The 17,914-nt window shown below is 50.5% G+C and overlaps 1 protein-coding gene across 16 annotated transcripts in view; it reads right to left on the bottom strand.

The window, feature by feature from the left end:
• Positions 1 to 11: 11 nt before the first annotated feature.
• Positions 12 to 17,914, bottom strand: part of GLYR1 (glyoxylate reductase 1 homolog) — a 34,610-nt gene continuing 16,707 nt past the window's right edge. For 4 of the 16 annotated variants that reach the window (XM_051836146.3, XM_002722266.6, XM_051836144.3 and 1 more), the window contains 11 exons: positions 16,509 to 16,595; positions 15,588 to 15,644; positions 14,126 to 14,176; positions 13,960 to 14,033; positions 12,761 to 12,860; positions 10,085 to 10,195; positions 9,436 to 9,537; positions 8,549 to 8,711; positions 8,084 to 8,263; positions 7,619 to 7,743; positions 12 to 2,054 (listed from right to left, as the gene is read on the bottom strand). In XM_051836146.3, the coding sequence (XP_051692106.1) occupies positions 1,980 to 2,054; positions 7,619 to 7,743; positions 8,084 to 8,263; positions 8,549 to 8,711; positions 9,436 to 9,537; positions 10,085 to 10,195; positions 12,761 to 12,860; positions 13,960 to 14,033; positions 14,126 to 14,176; positions 15,588 to 15,644; positions 16,509 to 16,595 (1,125 nt within the window). In that variant the 3' untranslated portion in view covers positions 12 to 1,979. Of the gene's footprint in view, positions 2,055 to 7,618; positions 7,744 to 8,083; positions 8,264 to 8,548; positions 8,712 to 9,435; positions 9,664 to 10,084; positions 10,196 to 12,760; positions 12,861 to 13,959; positions 14,034 to 14,125; positions 14,177 to 15,587; positions 15,645 to 16,508; positions 16,596 to 17,914 lie in introns of those variants that run through there. The other 12 variants (XM_051836147.3, XM_008249635.5, XM_089321271.1 and 9 more) reach the window with 8 other exon arrangements.

Below are 17,914 nucleotides of genomic sequence, written 5' to 3'. Positions count from 1 at the left end.
GAACGGCTGTGTTACCAAGAAATGTTTTATTTTTCTTGCAGTAGCTTTGTTAATTGCACAAAATCATGTATTGTTTTTGCCATTTAAACATTATCACACAATCCTATTCTCAAAGACAAATGTTCATTAAAAACAAAGCAAAAATAAAAATTCACAACCTTAATTACCTAGATTTGTCATTTAAAGGAGGCTTAAAGGAAAAATAGGGGGAGGGGCTTTCTTACAAGCTTTCTCACAAGTGTCACATTTTCTCTCCAGAACGGAAGGACTTCAAAACAAAGGTGAAATAGCTTAAACAGAAATATTCTTAAAAAGGGACTTTACAGAACTGTCAACAATATTAAGACAACATTGACTAACCGGATTCATTACAGCATGTCCCCCACCCCCACCCCGCAGTGTCCCCAGGACTCCAGAACAGGCTTTGTGTTCAGACAGAAGTGAGTCCAGAATCCCAGTGAAATCGACAACTGTGTGAACCCCAAAGGGCATCTTCCCTGCCCTCCCCCGATGTCTTCTGGGACCCTCTACCTAGGTTCTAATCAGTGAAAAACGGCCAGGGCTGTGAGGGGACCTCACACCACCGCGACCACCTTATATATATATGTATATATATATAGTTATATATTTCACTATAAATGCTGACCTTCTACAAATTGTGACTTTGGAAAATCCAACCCACGCAGAGGGAGAAAAAACTGACATCCTTTGGGTGACTTCTCCTTGTTCTCATCAGTATTTCAAGCCCCTTCTGGTCCCCTGTCCAAGGAGAAATGCTAGGGCCTTGAGGATGTCCCAGATGTACCTCTGAGGGTCAGTTACAGTTCAGCTTTAGGTCAGGCCCAGTTCTCTTCCCTCCCGACAGACCCCAGGCCTGGGAAGCACCGAAGACCATGATGCTGGCTGGAGTGAAGACACTCATTCCTGAATCAAGAGCTGAGCCCAAGAAATGCTCATCGTTGGTCAGGCTGGTCTGGGCCGGAGAAGGGGCAGACAGACAGACACTGTCTACTTGGGAGGAAAGAGGGGAGGAGAAAAGGGAGGAGAGTGGAGAGGGACATGCGGGGACCCTGCAGGGCAGACTGGAGAAGGCGGGCACAAGGGGCCCAGTCAGAGCGGCTCTCCTCAGAGCCAGGTGACACGTCTGTGGCGTAACGGAAACAGGAAGGAGCCTATTTCTCCCTCCCTTCTTCCCAAGGGTTGGAATGCAAATCCAAACGCTAACACAGCCCGGTGAGGAGCAAGGCTCAGGGCTGCACGGCTTGGTGGCTGGTGGGGGTGCTGGGGTGCTGAGCAGCAGTGAAGGGCACCGGCTTCCAGGCTCACCTACAGGCCGGCTGCTCGCTGCTCCTCCTGAAAGCCAGATCCCTGTCTCGGCAGGACTTTGCCAGTCTCATCTGAGTTCACAAAGGCGCTGACGGAGAGCTGGTTGTCATGTTGCTGTCTCTGACGTGAACATCATCCTCGTCTGCTCACCCGAGGCTGGAGGTCCTGCAGGAGCCTCTCTCTGGAGTCTGTTTCGGCTCCTCTGGGCCAGAGCCTCCCAGATACAGTGGGTGTGTGCACTTGACAGCCTCTTCGTTCTGCAGAAAGCTGTGGAAGGCATCCACTTTCACTGCTGATCCTAGTTCCTTGGCTGGAAGGGTTTGGAGATAAGACAAGCTTGGAAGAGGAAAAAAAAAAGCCAGGCAGCAGTTTCTGGGTAGCTTCTATCCAGGGGTGAGTGTGTGTGTGTGTGTGTGTGTGTCCAGTACCCAGCTCAAGAGCTTCGCCACAAGCCAATCCTGCTGACGCCCCTCCCTCCCCAGGGCCTCAGGGAGGGGTGCTGCTGTGTGCTGTGCTGACGGCAAGTTTTAAAGTCTGTATAAAAGGAAGTGGAGACAGATGGACTGGTCCAGACTTAAGTCCCAGGACCTCGACCCCACATGAGGAGAGGGGTCCGAGGGAAGAGTAGAGGGGTGGGGTGGGCTGTTGGTGGTTTAGTGGATGTAGGCTCGGTACACGGCAGACATATCGTTGTCAGACTGGTCCAGTGCCTTGGCTCTTTTGTATACCTGGAAAAAAAAGCTAGAGGTCAGCCTCTGGTCACCAAGCTGACTTAAAGGCCTGGACTTGAGCCCTGGAGGCAGTTCTGGATGAGGCTAAGCAGGCGGGTCCTGGAGCTGAGGCTGCTGATATGAATCCTGACTAGACCCTGCGCAAACTGCCCCAGCTTCTCAGGACCCCAGCGGCTGCTCAGATCAGTGGCCTGGTCGGCAGCAAGTGACAGCACGGACCTCCACCTGGCTGTCGTGAGGACTCAGTGCAGTGAGGGACAGAGCGCTCAGCGTGGCCAGGCATGCAGTGATCCCTTCCTGCAGACACCCTCCGAGACTCACCCTGCTACCCGGGGCTGCTGGCCTTGCCCCCCCCCCCCCCCGCCCCGTACAGGATGCTCTCCCTCTGCACTGCCGACTGCAGCCCGAGCAACTCCAGGGCTCTCTTGGAGCAGCCCACTGGATAGCAGCTGCACCTCCCATGACACTCTTCACTCTATTTTTTTTTTTTTTAAGATTTTATTTATTTGAGAAGCAGAGTTTCAGACAGTGAAAGGGAGAGACAGAGAAAGGTCTTCTGTCTGTTGGTTCACTCCCCAACGGCCGGAGTTGTGCCGATCTGAAGCCAGGAGCCAGGTGCTTCCTCCTGGTCTTCCATGCAGCACTTGGGCCACCTTCTACTGCTTTCCCGGGCCACAGCAGAGAGCTGGATTGGAAGAGGAGCAGCTGGGACTAGAACTGGCGCCCATATGGGATGCCAGCGCCACAGGCGGAGGATTAACCTACTGTGCCATGGTGCCGGCACCTCTTCACTGTATTTTTAAGATGCTCTACAATTCTTACGTGTCTAAATGCTTTGTCATTATCTTGGACCTCCTTCCATTAAAATTCTAAGTGTTCCAAGGAGGGGAAGGAGCTGATTGTACTCCAAAGCATCTCCAAGGCCCAGAGAGTGCCTGTGATTCAAGGTGGGCCCCGAGACACCCGGTGAATAGGAAAGACCTTGACAAGAATTAAAAAGGGGTCAGTGTTGTGGTGTGGCAGGTAAAACCACTGCTGTGATACCAGCATCCCATATGGGTGCTGGTCCGTGTCCTGGTTGTTCCACTTCCGATCCAGCTCCCTGCTAACAATACGGGAAAAGTAGGAGAAGAAGGCCCAAGTGTTTGGACACCTGGCATCCATGGAGAGACGGGGATGAAGCTCCTGCTCTTGGCTTGGGCGTGGCCCACAGCTGACCACTGTGACCACCTGGAGAGTGAACCATATGATGAAAGATCTCTCCATCTCTGTATTTCGCTTTTACTTTCAAAATAAGGAAATAAATCTTTTTAAAAAATTAAAAAGCCACAGGGAGGGGAAGTATCTTAGCAGTGTGTTCAGCTGCCTCGGGTCACGGTCATCCCTTAGAGTGCTTGATTTGAGTCCTGGTTATTCTGTGCTTCCGTCCAGCAATCTGAAACATGCCTGGAAGGCAGTGGATGCTGACCCGAGTGCTTAGGTTTCAACTACCTATGTGGGAGACCAGAATGGCTCCTGGCTTTAGCCCTGGCTCTTGCAGGCACATGGGGGAGTGAACTAGTGGGTGAAAGATCTCCCTCCCCTTGTCTTCCAACTCTGCCTTTCAAATAAATAAAATGAATCATTTTTAGATTTATTCAAATTCAGAGTTAGAGTTAGAGAGAGAGAGAGAGAGAGAGAGAGGTCTTCTGTCAGTTCACTCCCCAAATGACCACAACAGCCAGGGCTGGCCAGGTCCAAGCCAAGAGTTTACTCCAGGTTTCCCACGTGGGTGCAGGGGCCCAGGCACTTGGGTCATCTTCCATCACTTTCCTAGGAGCATCATTAGAGTGAGGTGGAAAGTGGAGCAGCCTGGACTCAAACTGGTGCCCATATGGGATGCTGGTGACTTAACTTGCTATGCCACAATGCCAGGCCCTAAAATAAATCTTAAAAAAAAGGGAAAGAGGCCGGCACCGCAGCTCACTTGGCTAATCCTCCGCCTGCGGTACTGGACTCTGTCCCGGTTGCCCCTCTTCCAGTCCAGCTCTCTGCTGTGACCCGGGAATGCAGTGGAGGATGGCCCAAGTGCTTGGGCCCTGCACCCGCATGGGAGACCAGGAGGAAGCACCTGGCTCCTGGCTTCGGATCGGCGCAGTGTGCCGGCCGTAGCGGCCATTTGGGGGGTGAACCAATGGAAAGGAAGACCTTTCTTTTTGTCTCTCTCTAACTCTGCCTGTCAAAAAAAAAAAAAAAAAAAAAAAAAAAAGAAAGAAAGAAAGAAAGAAAAGGAAAAAAAAAGGGGGGGGGGGAGAATAGACAGCCCAGAAACATTAAGTCTAGAGAAACTAAAAATTATTTTTTCTCTTAATTTCTTTAAAATACATATGAGTATACTTGAAAAAGTTCATGGAAAAATTGATATAAAAGATAAGCTTATTCTGGTAAAAAACACTTCAATATTTATGAATCTCTTTTTCATAATATGTACTTTCCATGAATTTTTGCAGACTCCTTATATGCATGGACTTCAAATTTTTGGGGTACCAAAATAAATTCATCTTTTAATTGCATTTTCATGAACTTTCTGAAGTATTCTGCTATAGTTGCTTTAAGCAAAAACTACAATCCTGTGTGACGGGGCTCAGACACAGGCAGAGGTACATATAGATGTCCATCCCCGCAGTAGTGTTCTCACTGGGGAGGTCTTACACAGAACAAAGCTGCCCCAGAGGATGTCTGGCACCATCTAGAGACACAGTCAAAAAGGGGTTGGTGCTGGCGTCTGCAGGTGCAAGCCAGGGATGCTGCAAGTGTCAAGCAATGCCTAGGACAGGCCCTCCCCATCAAATGTCAGCAGTGCCGAGGTTCAGAAACCTCGCTTAAAGGAGCCATAAAACGCATCTGTGTAGCTGTGGGTTTGCTTTATGTGAAGTGGTACAAGATCAATGCCTTAAGCAGGCTGTGAAGTTAAGGATATATACCACAATTCCTAGAGAACCAGTAAAAAATAATGCAAAGAAGCATAGTTGAAAAGCCAACAGAGGGGTGGGCATTTGGTCTAGTAGTTGAGACTCCAACTGGGCGCTCCTCTATCAGCGTGACCGGGCTCCAGGTCAGCTCCACTCTCCATTCCAGCTTCCTGCTGAGGCTCACCCAGGGAGCTGCAGGTGGCAGCTAGTACGGGGGTCCTGCCATGCACACTCAACACCTGGGTTGCTTCCTGCTCTGTCTCTGCCTGGTCCAGCATTTGAGGACTAAACCAGCAGACAGGCGCTCTCTGCTTCTTCCTGTCTCTATCTGTCCATCTCTGCTTTGCAAATAAATACAAATAAATAATTTTTTTTTTTTGACAGGCAGAGTGGACAGTGAGAGAGACAGAGAGAAAGGTCTCCCTTTTGCTGTTGGTTCACCCTCCAATGGCCGGCGCACCGCGCTGATCCGATGGCAGGAGCCAGGTGCTTCTCCTGGTCTCCCATGGGGTGCAGGGCCCAAGCACTTGGGCCATCCTCCACTGCACTCCTGGGCCACAGCAGAGAGCTGGCCTGGAAGAGGGGCAACCGGGACAGAATCTGGTGCCCCGACCGGGACTAGAACCCGGTGTGCCAGCACCACAAGGTGGAAGATTAGCCTATTGAGCAGCGGCGCTGGCCAAATAAATAAATTTTAAAAGGCCAACAGATAAATAAAAGTGGAATTCAAAAAGGAGGAATGAGAAAGGGACATACAGATCTCAAATGTTAACATGGTAGCTTCAGACGTATCAATAGATACTAAACGTTAAGGGACAAGGCTGACAGTAACATCCTGACCTCCAAGATTCCAACAGCCTGCAGCCCATATTCACACGATGCAGGAGGCCTGAAAGCACCATGCTGCATTGAGAAACTAAGCAAAAACCGCTTCCAAGCCAATGAATCCTGCAGAGTCAGGGCAAAAGCAATTCCTAAACCACTTCAAAGAGAACCTTTCCCAGCTCAAGTCATAGTTGGAATCTTCAGAAGTAACTGCAATTGAAGAAGAGCTCTATGGACAAAAAGCTATAAAATACACAAAGACTTTCCTTGCTGAGAGAACCCGCACGTAGAATGAATGGGAGACTTGAAATATCACTGCAGCCTGAAAGAGCCACGGAAGCAGCACTGTGAGATGTCCCAAGACAAGGGAGGCACAGACGACACCGAATCCAGGCAGAAGACTGCACCAAGTTTTAAAAGGCAGGTCTGAAAAGAACAGTCCTGTGCATTTTAAAAAATCTTTCTCTGCTTTCAAGCCACAAGAGACCAATGAGTATTTAACTTAATAAAAAATGTGTATCAGCTGAAGGCACTTGAAAGCTGCAGCGTCTAACAGAAACAAGTCATGTGTTTCATATGTGTTACACATTAAGATTTATTTTTTTGAAAGGTAGAGTGACTGAGGGAGGTAAAGACAGGGAGACAGAGAAGAGATCTTCCACCGACTGGTTCACCCCCCAAATGCCTGTAATTGCTGGGGCCAGGTTGAAGCAAGGAACTCCAAACCTTGGGCCATCGTCACCTGCTGCCCAGGCACATCTCGGAAGCACTGAGTAGCTTAGACGCAATCCAGGCACACTGATACGAGCTGTGAACAACTCAAGCCCACTCCTAAAATACTGGTTCTTTACTGTAACTTTATGGTAAAGACAAATTTCACTGAGTTGCGGTTTGTTTTCGATTAACCTATATCAGGGTAAGATAAGAAAGCTGGCCTCCTATCCTAAGAAACTGTTAACAAAAGAGCATCTGTAGGCACTTAATGTCTTTGCAGACAGGCTAATGGATTTCAATTAAAAGTCAGATATTGTCAGAATGCATAAAAACACAAGTCCTAACTACAGACTATCTCCAGAAGACAATTTATGCATAAAGACAAGTAGAGAGAAAACGAATGGAAAAAGGTAATAAAAACAATAAGCATGAGCAGACTGCATGTAGAAACTATCAGTATCATATAACCAGGCTTCAAGATAAAGATTCAGAGGTATGTTTCATAATAACAGAAGGTCACATTCATCAAGAAGACACAGCAGTAACAGATGGCTCAAAGCTTACTAAGAGTTTCAGACATTAAGAAAAAATGGACAGAGTTAAAGGGGGGAAAGAGACAACGCTACAGTTCCAGTCAAAGATTTATTTCCAGCAATCGAAAGAACTGGATAAAAAGCTCTTTATATCTCTACTCAAAGATGGTATCAAAAATGCCTTCAGCAACCATGGGCTGGGCTGGGCTGGCGCTGCGGCGTAGTGGGAACGCCGCTGCCTGCAGTGCCAGCATCCCAGATGGGAGCATCCTGGCTGCTCCTCTTCCAATCCGGCTTTCTGCTATGGCCTGGGAAAGCAGTGGAAAATTCCTTGGGCACCTGCACCCATGTGGGAGACCCGGATGAAGCTCCTAGCTTCAGCTTGGCCCAGCGCTGGCTGTTGTGACTCAGCGGATGGAACCTCTCTCTCACTCTCTGTCTCTCCTTCTATCTTTGGAAATTAGTAAATCTTAAAAAAAAAAAGACGAAGCCACGGAAGGATCCATCCTGGGACTGGAGCCACACCCTGTGCCGTTACCTCATTGGCTGCAGCTGCCATAGGAGTTGGATGGTTGACGGCATCACCCAGTGCAATGGCTAAGCGGAGATCCTTTTGAATATATTTCAGGTAGAAATCAGGCTTAAAGTTTCCTTGTAGGATATCTGAGGAGAGAAAGCCAGTGACCAGAAGGAATCCAAGGACCCTAGATAAAGGTTACATGCAGCAAGCAGCTCAGAGTTTCACACCCAGCGTTTCCTAATAGCATAAGCCTTTTGATTCCTCCTGCACCTTCCAACATTCAAGAAAAGGGAGGTCCCAGCCTACATCTACAAATCTCATCAGCATGCCTCTGGACCTCCTCTGACCAGGGGCTTGGACTACCCAGAGGAGGACATCTTTCCCACATAATGAATCCCTGGGAAGGAACGGACAACTGCCTAATCCAGTTCCCCAGCTCTCATCAAAAAGCAGCAGCAAGAAGAGAGGCCGAAGTCCACTTACTTTGGCACTTCTGGTCCAGGAAAATGCTGGCCAGCTGTCCCTGATTGAGGATGTCTAAGAGTGTCTGTTGTGACTGGCCTGTCACCTGGGCCAGGGTCAGTCCCTCAGCAATGGTGGCCATGAAGCTCCCCTGGACCATGTTCACAATCAGCATCATCTTGGCTGCGTTGCCAACTTCACCTGTGCAGGGCAGATTGTCATATCTTGAGAATCTCACCGGCTGGGCCTCTTCTGCCCACCCTCACCCCTGCTCAGACCCACCTCTGCACTGAGGGGAGCCCCATTCACCTGCCCCCGACAGAACTGGCTCTTCCTCCTTCCAGGCACTGACTGTGCAAGCCAAAGGAAACCTTCCCAGGGGGCTCCCGGCAGAGGCCGAGTGAGATGGACGCTGTCAGCAGTGTGGGGGTGTGGCCCCCCAGCCTCCAGGCCTGATGTGGCCCAACGGGTGGGCAGGCATGTTACCTAGGAAGAAGGAGGTCTTCCCCATCGCCTGGAAGCAGCTGCTGCAGTCCTCGTACAAGCCCCTGTCTCCGGCTGCTAAGATCACCAACATCCCATCATTAGACAGCTGCTGGTTCCCTGAGACTGGGGCCTCCAGAAAGCGGCCCCCCCTGGACACAATCACCTGGAAGGCAAAGTCACAGCTCTGGAGGCCTTGCTTCTCACAGGGCTCTCCAGGCAGGGAGAGGAGTGCAGAGGAGGCAGGGCGCAGCTTCTCATCACACCTCCCAGAACCACAGAGGTGCAAGCCTTACGTACTGAGGTCTCAAAGCCAACATCTGCATTAAGGATGGACATGGTGAAGTCAGACAGGTTTTCCTCCAACTACCCAGGAGCCATGTGGCAGTAATGAGAGCAGCTGCAGCCACACACAGGCTCCCACTTACTCTCAATGTCTTACAAAGACCAAAGTCTAGGCCAAGCACAATGCTTAGCCAAACAGACCTTGGCTCTGGGCACTGCCTGGCCCTAACGTCTTCCACACTAAGAACATGGGTCATAAAGTCACTGCTCCTTGACATGGGCCCAGATGCTTGGGAGGAAGAACACTCGGCTGGTGCCAACTGCAGGCAGCTGTTTATACCAAACAGGACAAGCTGCCAGCCCGGAGTGCTTCTCACTGTAAGGTCACCAGCCACAGGACCTGATCCCCACACCCAGATCTACAGTGACCTCTCATGACAGTTCAGACCAGCTGCAGCTTTGAAGGTGGACAGTAAAACAGGCCAGTGACTCTCCTTTGCTTTCTCTGGCTTTCACTTGAGTAACTGAACTGCCCACACTTCTGCGTGCTCAGTCTTGGTGGTCTTGTGCTCCAACTGGACAGCCAGCCTGGATAAGGCTACTACCTGGGCCAGCTCGGTGACTGTGTCGGCGTCCACTGTTGACATGTCCACGTAGCACTTCCCCGGGCGGATCCCTTGCAGCACACCGCTGGGGCCCAGCACCAGCTGTGGGGATACAAGGAGAAGCAATAGCCCAGGCTCCCAGCTAGGTACTCCGGAGCCCCCAGGGTCTTGCGATCAAAATCCTGTTGCTTTTGGGCTCATTTCCCGGTTAGGAGTTAACGACTAAGGCTGAAAAGGAAAGAGCCATTAAACACGCAAGGGGTAGAACAGCATTTTCAGCATGCTCCTGCTGATCTGTAACTGCCCCCACCCAGGAAAGGACAAAACCTCAGTATTTTTGGGGGATTCTCTGGATATATGTAGATTAAATGGGTGACACTGCCCTTGAACTTTGAAACACACACACACGGGACAGCAAACAGGAGCTTTGTGCAGGAACCAGTCACACTTAGTCCCAGTGCTCCAATTCAACAAGAACAGAGGAAGCCCAGACTTCAAGCCACTTGTTGTTCTGACTTCAAGGAAGTCTGTATTCAATTTATGCAGCGGGAGATGGCCCCAGATACGGAATCAGCCCCTCACCCACCAGGGACAAAGATTCCACAGGAGTGGAGGAGAGGAGGGGAGACGGAGAGGAGGGGATCCTTACGTCCTTGGCTGCCTTAGGATCTGACACACAGGCGAAAGTGATGTCACAAGTTGAAACAACTTCAGCGGGGGTTCTTCCCAGGCGGGCCCCCTCCTGGATGAACAAATCACACTGCAAAAGTCACAGATCCTCCTGTGAGCTCAGGATGTGCAGAGCAAGCACCCCAGGGAGGCCTGAGACTGTGGCTCAGTCCTCCGGCCAGCCTCCCTGGGCACCAGAGCTGCAGCTCTGACTTCTGGAGGGATGTGCACGGGATGTCTTGCGTTTTGTACCCCTGGTGCCTAGAACAACGTGCTACTTCATGGGAAGCACAAAACAAGTGTCTCCCTGGTGGTTAAGACAGTCTGCTTTCATCTTTAATTGTAAATGACACCAACAAACACCTTTAGGCACGACTTTATGGTTTGAATTTCAGTCTCCATAAGTAGGTTCCAAAGGATATTTTTAAGCTCATATATTAATATGATATAAACAAAAGACTTTCTAATGAGGCTGTGTCAATTTACAATGGTCATCAGTGAGCTCTCACATCACCAGCACTGACAGAAAATTTAAAAACCTGATAATTTAACCAACCCAAAATACCAACATTTTGGCTGACATATTTGGACTACTACTGATGACTGAACCATTTTTATATCTTGGTTTACATTCCCTCTTTTGTGGACTATTTTTTTGGTCTCAGAATTATCAAACTGTATCAAACAAGTGCTTTATCCTTTCTCCATCATATTTGCTGCGAGTACTTCTAGATGGTATTTCCTTCAATTTTATTTTTTTTGTTGTAGGCAATTACCATAAAAAAATCAAACTTTTCTTTAGTGAATTTCACTCCTAGGCTTAGAAAAATCTCCATCAATATTTAATTTCACTTTCTATCCACTGGTTCACTCCCCAAATGCCTGCAACATCTGGGGCGAGCTGGATCAAAGTTGGGAGCCAGGAACGCAGTCCATGTCTCCCACGCGGGTGGTAGGAACCCAGCCACTTGAGCCAACTCTACTGCCTGCCAGGATCCACATTTGTGGGAAGCTGGAGCCAGGAACTGAATCCAGGCACGCCCATGTGGGATGCAGGCATCGTAACAGGCAGGCCACGCGCCTGCTCCTCAGTGGGACGTCCCAGGAGCACCTCGCTGTGCACACACGGGATCCCTTCCGATGCACGCTCCGCTACACCACCCTCGAGAGGGCGGTTCCTTTTAACCTCCCTCCTTCTGGTGCATCTTGGATGAGAATGAGCCCTTCTGAGAGCTGACCACGCAGACACGGGATTCCCTTCCAGGCACACATGGGACCACAGCCCTAGGCTGACAGCTCCAGAACTGGAGCTGCTGTTGTGATGCGGTGGGACAGGCCATCTCCCGCAACACCAGCATCCCACGTGGGCACCAGCTCGAGTGACTGCTCCGCTTCCGATCCAGCTCCTTGCTAATGTGCCTGGAAAGCAGTGCTTAGGCCCCTGCTCTCCATGTGGGCGTTCCGGATGGAGTTCCTGGCTCCTGGCTTCGGCTTGGCTCAGCCCTGGCTATTGTGGCCATTTGAGGAGTGAACCAGTGGATAGAAGATGCTCTAACTGCACCTTTCAAATAGATAAACAAACAAACATTACAAACAAAACAAAAAATTTTAAGAACTTCTGAACTGTCCAATATGGCACACAATCCAATACAGTAGTCACTAGCCACAAGGCTAAATGAAATAGAAGAAAAATTCAGTTCTTCAGTTGTACTAGCCACATTTCAAGTGTTCGACAACCAAACACGACTACTGGCCCCACCCTGGCCAGCACAGAGGTAGTCTATCTCCAAGGCCCCTGAATGCGGACTCTGAGGCACAGTCCCGTGCAGGGCCACTCCGACACTCAAAGGCAGGGCAGCCATGCAACACGGCGATGCAGCAGACCCAGTCACATGCTCGATATGAATGGCATCTGCTGCATATGTAAAAAACGCAGTAGGAACATGTATGCACATATATGTAAGTATACACGGGAGTACAAAAACTCAATAGGAACTATCTTCAGTAATGGCAGGGATGGGGATGTTTCCCATTTTATACAAAACATAAAAATTGGGGGTTGGTGCTGTGGCGCAGTCGGTGGGGCCGCCGCATGCAGTGCCGGCATCCCACACGGGTGCCCGTTCGAGTCCTGGCTGCTCCATTTCTGATCCAGCCCTCTGCTGTGGTCTGGGAAAGCAGCAGAATATGACCCAAGTGCTTGGGCCCCTAGGGGACCTGCAGGAAGCTTCTGGCTCCTGGCTTCGATCAGCGCAGCTCTGGCTGTTGCAGCCAACTGGGGAGTGAACCAGTAGATGGAAGGCCTCTCTCTCCCTGCCTCTCTTTCTCTCTCTGTGTAACTGTGTCTTTCAAATAAATAAATAAATTGCATGTATTTGTGAGGTACTATGTGATTCTTTGTTATATATTCAAGTTGTATAATGTCCAACCAGAGTAAATTTGTTTATCCTTTTAAGTACTTAACATTTCTTTATAACTCCTGGGTATTTTTAGTTTTTGTAATAACTCCCTAAGCCTCTGTGTCAACTTCTCCACCAGCTGGACTGGGAGCTTGGCTTCTCCTACTTTACTGCATGCAGAGACAACAGGAAGTGGTTTTACTCTTCATTACTCCACACTCCAGAGGCCTAAAAGGCACCAACCCTAGGGGGCTTACTTTTTCGGCAGTCCGGTTCCAGACAGTCACTGTGTGACCCATTTTTAGTAAGTTGGAGACGATGCCACTTCCCATGAGTCCAAGGCCCAAAAATCCTATCCTGAAATAGACAGAGATTGATCAGTTCAAGGTGGAGTGGGAGGGACCGGGTGAGGATGTGTCCTTCCTCCTGTACCTGAGCCTTGCCCCCACAAAGAAACCTGGGAAGGGGACCTGAGATGGCCCCAAGCCCCGGCAGTGTGGTAAGCCAGGGGTCTTGTGATAAGGCACTGACACTGACAGTGTCTTCTTTTACTGTGTGTGTCTAAGCGTGTCCCTAAACGTAAACAGGCGTTTCTAAACCCTCAACTGCCAGAGAAAAGTAGACATGGTACAGTTCTGAGCAAGTCTTCCAAATCTGGTCCCCTTACTGCTGGGACAGAGGGTTTGTGCTAACAATTCTTTATGGTGAGAAAGCAGACACTGGTCCCCAGCCCTTGAAATCATTTCCTGACCAGCTCCCCAGAGAGCCGGGCTTTCAGATGCCACTTTAAAGCGTGTCATGATCCATGAAAGCCATGGGAGCTGCTTCCTCTACTATAGGAATCAGGGTCAGTTTTCATCCCCTGCTGACTCAGGCCTCCTGGCTCTCACCTTTGCCCTTTCAGTTTCTCTGTTGTCGGTAGGGTTGGGGCTTTTTCCACCCTCTTCAAGGCTAAGTCCTTTACCCCAGTACACAGATTCTTCCTCTATGCCTGCCTCTCCTGTAGCAGCCCATCGCAGTCCTTCTGTGACACACTCTGCTGACCCGCACTTCCCCAGGCTGCTCCTTCCTGCACCCCAGAAACTCGGGAGCTGGCTGCTACCACTGCTATTTTCATGAAATTTTTGCCTCGTCCCAATGTCTTTGCTGGTTCTCGCACTTCTTTCTCTCTCCCTGAATGGGACAATGGACAAAGCCTCCTTCTTCGTTTCTGAATACATCTGGTTGTTTTCAAATCAAGTTTCCTCCCCAAGCCCTAGACATCCTCTGCTGCTTCTGTACTTTGACCTACACTGACCCTTCTGCATTGTGGGTCTTTGGGAATCACATGCGCATCACCTTTGCAGACAGTCTCCACTCAGCCATGTCTGGGACACAACACTTAGTGTCCCCTTGGGGTCACACGCCCCCACCCTACAGAACCTGAGTCCCAGGAACCTTCTGACCAGAGTCTTACTTTTTGTCTGTGGGCGTGATGCTGCCATTCACAGCTGTGCTGTCTGCTGCCTGGATAGAGGTGGATCCAGTTTCCTAGGGATAGGAAGCACAAATCGTCAAGGTAGCCTGCCCAGCTAAGGCGCTCAGTGACAGGCACAACAGGGAGGCATGGACACCTAACATACCTCTTCACATATTTTCAACTTCTTTGTGATTGCCTGGTAACAGACAGCTGGCTAAGAAAGAGGGAGGGAAAAGACTGCTCATTAAATTGAATGTTTATCTGGTATTCATTTCAGTTTCCCTAAAAGACTAGGCCTAAAGTGATATTAACATTAAACACTTACTTGTGTAATTTTACTGAACTCCAAATACAGTGGAATGTTAACGTGTATTAGCTCATTCAGTTCTCTGTGTAACTATACAATGTTCTCCTGCTGACCATGACACTGAGAACCAGAGACCTAAAGTCACACACAGTCCCAGAGCTGGTCAGTGTGCCTGGGCGGGTACCCTGTCACAACTGCTACCGGGTGCTGCCATGGTACAGCCTAATCCATGGCCTCAAGGTGCCAGAAACCATCTCCTGCGCATCTGCAGGGCTGGACACTGTTTTGACCAGCGAGTCACAGCGTGTCTGCCACGTCTGCGGCTCCTTCATGAGTGCCAGCCACTCATGCTGTCTGGCTGTTGCTCTTAATTCCAAAGGCAACCGTGAATGTCTCAACCAACCACACATTTGGCTGCGTTTTCAAAGCTTTTTACTTCTTTGTTTCTGGGTATTTGTATCTCGATGCCTAGTTCACAAGTCAGTCTGCACTGGGACCCTGTAGCTCGATGCTCTGGGCACTGCGCAGGCCCAGTGTGACTCCTGCAGCTGGCAGGGTGTGGTCCTGCCGGAGCAGCGCCTCCTCTCAGGCCAGCCTCCGAAAATGATCAAGAGCCTTAAAGAGCAATCCGCCGGGGCCGGCGCTGTGGCAGAGCGGGTAAAGCTGCCACCTGCAGTGCCGGCATTTCTTATGGGCACTGGTTCAAGTCCCAGCTAGTCCACTTCTTTTATTTTTAAGATTTTTTTTGACAGGCAGAGTAGACAGTAAGAGAGAAAGAGACAAAGGTCTTCCTTTTGCTGCTGGTTCACGGTGGCTGGCGTGCTGTGGCTGGCACACCACGCTGATCCGAAGCCGGGAGCCAGGTGCTTCTCCTAGTCTCCCAGGCGGGTGCAGGGTCCAAGCACTTGGGCCATCCTCCACTGCACTCCCGGGCCACAGCAGAGAGCTGGCCTGGAAGAGGGGCAACCGGGACAGAATCCGGCGCCCAGACCGGGATTAGAATCTGGTGTGCCGGTGCCGCAGGCAGAGGATTAGCCTATTGAGCCGCAGCGCCAGCCTGCTCCACTTCTGATCCAGCTCTCTGCTATGTCCTGGGAAAGCAGTAGAAGATGGCCCAAGTCTTTGGGCCCCTGCACCCATGTGGGAGATCCAGAAGAAGCTCTTGGCTCCCGGCTTCAGATCGGCACAGCTCGAGCCGTTGTGGCCAACTGGGGAGTGAACCAGCGCATGGACGATGGAAGACCTCTCTCTCTGTCTCTCCTTCTCTCTGTGTAACTCTGACTTTCAAATAAATAAATAAAAAAAAAGAGCAACCTACCTTCTCTGTCTGGCTCAGCAGGAAGTGATGGAAATGAGGATCTGCGTCTTTAACGGGCTGAAACCAGAAAATGATTAAATAAAACAAGTTATTTTCCACCAGAGGTCACTTCCTTCTGCCTTGTAACTGGATTCTCCTTTAGATGAACACCTCGGAGATTCTTTTACATCTGTCTGGAAACTTTTCCCAGGCTTGGCCTAGTGTCTTATAAACAACCCCTGCTCCAGTGAGAGGAAAACTGGCTTCAAGTGGAAGAAAACACAAGTTTCTGACAGGTTGGTGAACAAGTCATTTCGGCAGCACTATGAGGAAATGCTAAAAGCACACTGCTATTTCTGTGACTCAGCAGTCACCGGCACTTCAGGAGACTTAGCAGACTAAGCGTCTCACCTCTCAGGGTTCTGCTCTAATTTTAGGGTTTGGCCTACTGTAGCCACTCCCAGACCTGTGAGGATCAGCACTAACAGAGCACTGGGGTGGGGAGGCCAAGCACTGCAGAGCTTCAGAGACATCTAGCAATAGGTGCAGCCATGTGCAGGCCACATAGCCCAGCAACTAAACATGCACGCCCTCACGTATGGATGGGGCCTTATACAGTATTACAGGAAGTCAGCTTGTGGCATGATCTCACTGTCTGAAGAGCAATCCTGGGCTCGGCAGCAGAAAGCATGCCCAGGTGTCCAGTCACGGATTATGGCAAGAGGACACCAAGGTCGGGGGCCCTTACATCCAGCAACAGCACTGACCCCAGAGTAGGGAGACCTTCACTTTTCAGCCTCATAGGATTCTGCACTGTTTTTGCAGTAAGACAGACACAAATGCCATCCACATGAAAAGGGGAAAAGGAAGGGGATCACACAGTAATGCCAGGAAGCCAGCTCTGCCACAGCAGTCTGTCCTGCCCGCAGGAGAGCCGTTTACCTCGCTCACAGTCGGCTGCCATTTAAACGCGGCCATCGGTCCAGCCATCATCCCCTTCACGGTACTAGACTCGGGGATGGTGAGATCCTACAGAGGGAGAGGCAGAGCATCAAGACACTTTGCTTCCTTTCAACCCTGAACTAAAGCCCCAGCATGAGCCGTGCTCTACGTGGGCGCTCGGGCCAGCCCCTGGGAAGGCTGTGAGGGCCGTCCCTTGGGAGACAGAGCATGATCTCAAACACAGCAACTCCCTCCCCTCACCACCAAGTGAGCGTTCCTTCTCCACTCTTGCAACAAAAAGCTGTGGCCTCACACCTAACTTCCTAAGGATGGAGGGAATCAGAGAGCCCCCCGTGGTCTGCAGTGAGAAAACTTCTCACCGTAACAACACCTGGGGCAGTCAGCACCTGCGTGCCCTGTGCCCTGTGCAGGCTGATGCAAGTGGAAGACCTGGTGCGGTCGAGTGGCTCCTCCTCCCCACAGCCCGGCCCACACTGTCCCTGAGCAAAGTGTCATCGGTCCTCTGAGCAAACCCTCTGGTCCTTTGCTACATGTCACCCACCCATGCTTCCTCTTTGCTCTGTTTTGGACATCTACTTGGAGTTTGCACAGGCCCCACCCAATTCTTGACTTGGCCTGCCCAAACTGTTCCTCCTGCACTCTTCCCAATCTTAGACGATCCCACCAAGCATCCTTGGGCCCTCTCTCTCCTAATCCAGCAGCAGCAGCTGCAGCTTTACATTTAGGCATCTAGGCAACCCGTTCTCACCATCCCTGCTACCAACACCCAAGTTCAGGCCACCACCACCTGACACCTGGAGAGTCAACGATAAATCTTCCAGCTTCCATTCTGGAAACCCTACATTCTAGCCACTAGGAAGCAGCCAAAGTGGTCTTCTAAAAAGTCAAGACAGATGCTTTCCTGCCAAACTCCGGCCTCCATCACACACGGTGAAGCGGAAGCTTTATTTTCATGGCCAACAGGGAGAAGGGTCCTACAAGGTTCTGCAGTCCCACGCTAATCTCTGACCCACGTCCTCTTTCTTCTCCCTCACTACTCTTCAGCTCACCGGCACCCCATGGCCCCCCGCCTGACTCTAAGCACACCGGGGCCTCGCAGCTGGCTCACAAGCTCCCTCCAGGTCTCTGGGGAAACGTCACTCCTTCAGAGCTGCCCTAAGTCTGCAGAAGTTGACGTGCTACAGACATGATGCAAATGCTCCTGCGGGGCTTGCTGTGTGCCAGACCGTGCTATCAGGAGCACTATTTCACACGGGCAGGCTCCTGAAATCCCAGTATCGCATGACACAGAACTGCGACATCTCCACTTCAGAGAAGAGAAGCCCACGCACTGAGAGCCGAGGTGCCCTCGTCACAGAACTACTCACTGGTGCTCAGACGGAATT

The sequence above is a fragment of the Oryctolagus cuniculus genome, chromosome 19, assembly GCF_051225735.1.
Source record: "Oryctolagus cuniculus isolate XC-2025 breed Fujian yellow rabbit chromosome 19, ASM5122573v1, whole genome shotgun sequence".
NCBI lineage: Eukaryota > Metazoa > Chordata > Mammalia > Lagomorpha > Leporidae > Oryctolagus > Oryctolagus cuniculus.
Note: the sequence above shows the minus strand (reverse complement) of the source record. Positions and strands in the feature narration are given on the sequence as shown.